Source organism: Pundamilia nyererei, unplaced genomic scaffold (genome assembly GCF_000239375.1).
Source record: "Pundamilia nyererei isolate P.nyererei 1_Seehausen unplaced genomic scaffold, PunNye1.0 scaffold00350, whole genome shotgun sequence".
Lineage (NCBI taxonomy): Eukaryota > Metazoa > Chordata > Actinopteri > Cichliformes > Cichlidae > Pundamilia > Pundamilia nyererei.
Genome location: NW_005187751.1, coordinates 223,244 through 227,167, shown reverse-complemented (window position 1 = coordinate 227,167; position 3,924 = coordinate 223,244). Strand labels below are relative to the sequence as shown.

At 37.8% G+C, this 3,924-nt stretch overlaps 1 protein-coding gene across 1 annotated transcript in view; it reads left to right on the top strand.

Moving 5' to 3' along the window:
- Positions 1 to 974: 974 nt before the first annotated feature.
- The window catches only part of xpnpep3 (X-prolyl aminopeptidase 3, mitochondrial), a 9,060-nt gene continuing 6,110 nt past the window's right edge, over positions 975 to 3,924 (top strand). Inside the window, exons 1-2 of the mRNA XM_005752255.1 lie at positions 975 to 1,128; positions 1,212 to 1,325. Of these exons, the coding sequence (XP_005752312.1) occupies positions 1,259 to 1,325 (67 nt within the window). The 5' untranslated portion in view covers positions 975 to 1,128; positions 1,212 to 1,258. The remainder of the gene's footprint in view (positions 1,129 to 1,211; positions 1,326 to 3,924) is intronic.

The window sequence follows — 3,924 nt, the reverse complement described above, 5'->3', positions numbered from 1 at the left end:
ATATATATATATAAATATTTAATATTCTTTCTACTGACATAGTGAACAGCATTTCCTGTAGTTGTACTGGATCATTTTAATATAACAGTGCATTTAGATTTTTTTTTTTTACTAGTCATGGCTGTATCAGCATCGTGACAATAATAATAAATAAATTAATAAGCACTTTAACAGGCAAACAGTCACAAAGCGCTGTATACAAGAAGAGGAACATAAATACGAAAAGTTAGTGCAATAATAGGCAATAAAAACATACAAACCCATCCCACCTTGAACCTTGTCTCGTTATTCCCTGAAATGTCACGCTCAGGGTTAAAATGCACAGGCAGCATGTTACCTCATCATTGTAGTGGGCCAGTTTTCCCGGAGTCTAACCTCCCAGGCAGCAACGCGCCTGAGGGTTTAGACACTTTCATTTTCTAATCATATACGCTGAATTTCATAGTGTAAATCGCTAATAAATATACACGTATTTGTTGTTTCTACCATGTAGTAGAAATGCTAGAAAGAAGCTCCTGTAATATTCTACTTTTTTTTTCTTGTTGTAAGTTAAAATCATACTAAATAATAGAGTGACAGTGTTGTGCTGGTTTCTAGTTTAGTAGTTTATTTTTTTATGAGAGAGCAATGTTTGTGACTTGTTTTTACAAGCTGATGGTGTATTTTATGGAGGACATACAGTGCCTCAATGAATCAAATAAATACATCATTCAGTAAATAATAAAATCTGATAATTAATTAAAATATGAAATAATACATTAAATAAATCTATACATAATTAATTGAAATATCAATAATGTCATTTAAAACATTTAATAATTTATTTGTTAACAATTTTAATTAATTACATTTAATTAATTGTTTAACTAGTTATTTGATTATTTTTGGCACTCGATAGCCTCCATTTTATTGAGTGTACAAATGACTAAAATAAAAGCTGCTTGTAGTCGGTTCAACAAGTAGGAAAGGGAGAGGGTTCCGCTTCTCTACCTGGGAAACCAAACTCAGGGAAGCAATTCTCATGAACTACAAACGAGCGTGGCTAGCAGACGTGAGAATAGCGAGCTAGCTAGGTGTAGCTGTCATTCAGGGTACATATAACTGCTGGAGGAGAGACTGTTAACCTCGGTAAGTGATAATAAGTTACTTCAGAGTGTCTCTGTGATTATGAGTGCTCGGTAGTTCGCTGACTGTCACACTTTGTTCCGCAGGGGAGCGACATGCTGTGACTGATCGGTGTCCTCAAGTTGCAGCAACAATGTTGCTCTCAGCGAGCGCCTTGGTGAGGACCGCTGTCAAGCTGATGCCACGGACCTGGAGTGGAGGTTAGAGACAGTAACTTTACAATCACTACAATGACATTACTGTGCAAAAGTCCTGAACCATGCCTCTCTTATGTACATGTTGGGTGGGAAATGGGGAAAAAAAAACCCGTCTAGAGACAGTATATAAGGCAATAACAGAGCTTGAATAATTCTAACCAGCTTGAAAGTCAATATTTGGTACGACCGCCTTTATTCTTCAACACAGTCTAATGTCTTTTAGGCAGCTTTCTTTTCATTTCTTTAAGTAATCTTCAGGAATAGTTCTCCAGGATTCTTGAAGGACATTTAAAGCTCTTCTCTGGATGTTGGTTTTGTTCTGTTCTCTTTCAACATGATCCCACACTGCTCCAATAATGTTGAGGTCTGTGCTCTGGGGAGGCCAATGTGTGTTTTTCTAGGTATGCTTTTACTGCATTGGTAGTGTGTTTGGGATCATTATCATCCTGAAAAATCAATCAGACACTTTCCAGATAGTATCCGGTTGTTAAGTGATGACGTATAAACCCTGTTTCCATTAAGGCTGGTGTCTTTTAAAAGTTTGTATTGTGTTCAGTTTAATCTGAACAAGCCCTTAAAATAGTCAGTGATCACTGGCTGATCACCTCTCTGGGTTTTTATTACCGCCATTTGTCTGCAGCACGTTGTAAAGCTCAGTTGATTTAAACCAGCTTATTGTTTGGGAGCCGCCAAATATTTGAATGTGTCAGAAAAGTATCACTCTGAGGCTAACGAAGATTTGAATGGGTGCATGAAGCTGTTGTTCATAGCGAGTAATCCAAACTATGCAGCAGGATATCAGTGACTAACCACGTGCTGGGGATGGATCATCACAGGCGTTCTGCTGACTGAAGTTTGGTCCATTTTCAGTGTCTTTTTCCTGTTGTATGATTGCATTTGTCTTTGCCCATTGGGGTCCCTCACATTAACTTTCATTGAGGGCAAAAAAGTTTGCGTTCATCCTCCAACTTCACTGTGCTAATGTGTTTTTATTTTCCATATCAACCATAGCTCTGTCAGCTAGCCCAACTTCAGTAACCTTACAAACATTGCTGCTGTTTAGTTTTCTGTCTTCATGCATGTCCAAAGTGATTGCTGCGCTGTACTTTTCATTTTTCAGGATAACTCAGTCAGAATATGGTGTATCATCTTTGGATAGAAACTAGCGAACTTACTCCCCACTAACCTCTAACTTCATAAATCCTGTTTTTCATGGATGCCTGAATCTTAAACTTGATTGTTGCATCTGGTAGAGCAGCCACACTTTTTACTTCATTACAAACTAAAGAATTTTGGCACTTTTTAGCTTCCAGTGATGCCGCAGTGTTTGTTTGAGTTGAAGAGGAGTTTGGACCCTGAAACGGCGAATGACGTCAGACTTAAAAGGCAGATTGCATGGTAGATCAAAGTCTGATGGTACTTTTTCTGCATTCATAATTCCATCAATTTTGACAAGATCCCCAACACCACTGGCTTAAATGCAACTCCAAACCATGATAGAGCCTCCACCCTGTTTTACAGATTGCTGTAGACACTCACTGTTGCACCTCTCTCTTGACTTCCCCTGTACGTACTGATGACAGTTTGAACCAGAAATGTCACATTTGGATTCAACACTCCATCAGACCTGTTGTCACTGATTTTTGGTCCAGTTCTTGTGTAATTTGGCATCCCTCAACCTTCCACTGAGACCATTTCTAATGACCCTTCAGTGAGCAGTAGGTGGATCAACAAAAGGTTCTTATGGACACAGCCACCCCTGTGCGTCTTCATTTGGCTCAAAACTTTTGCACAGTACTGGAGCTTAGATCCACTGAACTGAACTGGCATGTAGTTACAATGCCATGATTTTTTTTTTTTCTTCTTCCTGATTTATTTATTGCATATGTGTCCCATTTATGTGGTTTAGCTAATGAATGTGCAAAGATGACCTGAGAAAATACAAAATGTGGTCCTTAAATGAAGGTTTAATTAAAAAAAAAAAAAAAAGTTAAATTGAAATTGCACTCCGCTTTCCAAAAATGTGGTTAATTAATCACAGTTCATGATTTAGCAAAATACTTTTTCACATTGGGACAGGTAGGGCTTTTTTTCTCCTTATTAAATAAAACATTCACTTAAAACTGAATTTTGTATTTACTCAGGTTATATTTTTCTAATTAAAAAAACAAATTTGTTTGTTGATGAGCTTGATGTACGACTATGCAGAAAACGAAGAAATCAGGGAAATGCTTTTTCACAGCACTGTACAGATGGTCTACTCTAACTTCACCATTACTTCAACCTGTAAAATACAGCATGTGTTGATGCTCAGATAATAAATATCTAATAAAGTCATAATAATTTAACGTTGTCCAGCGCCGCTGTGCTTTTTAGTTGTTTATATAAAGGTATGTTTTGTAATCGCTCTTTTAAAAAAATGTAACTTCAAACCTTCACCACCAGTGGGCAGCGATTTACCCGTCGGTACACTGAAATATTTTCTGATGCGAGACGCTGTTCTATGCTGATAAAGCTGCTGTGACGCAACTTATTGGTTTGCAAAGCCTGGAGCTGATCGTTGTCACTCCCCCCCACCTCTAGGTGATTGCTAAATGAGCCC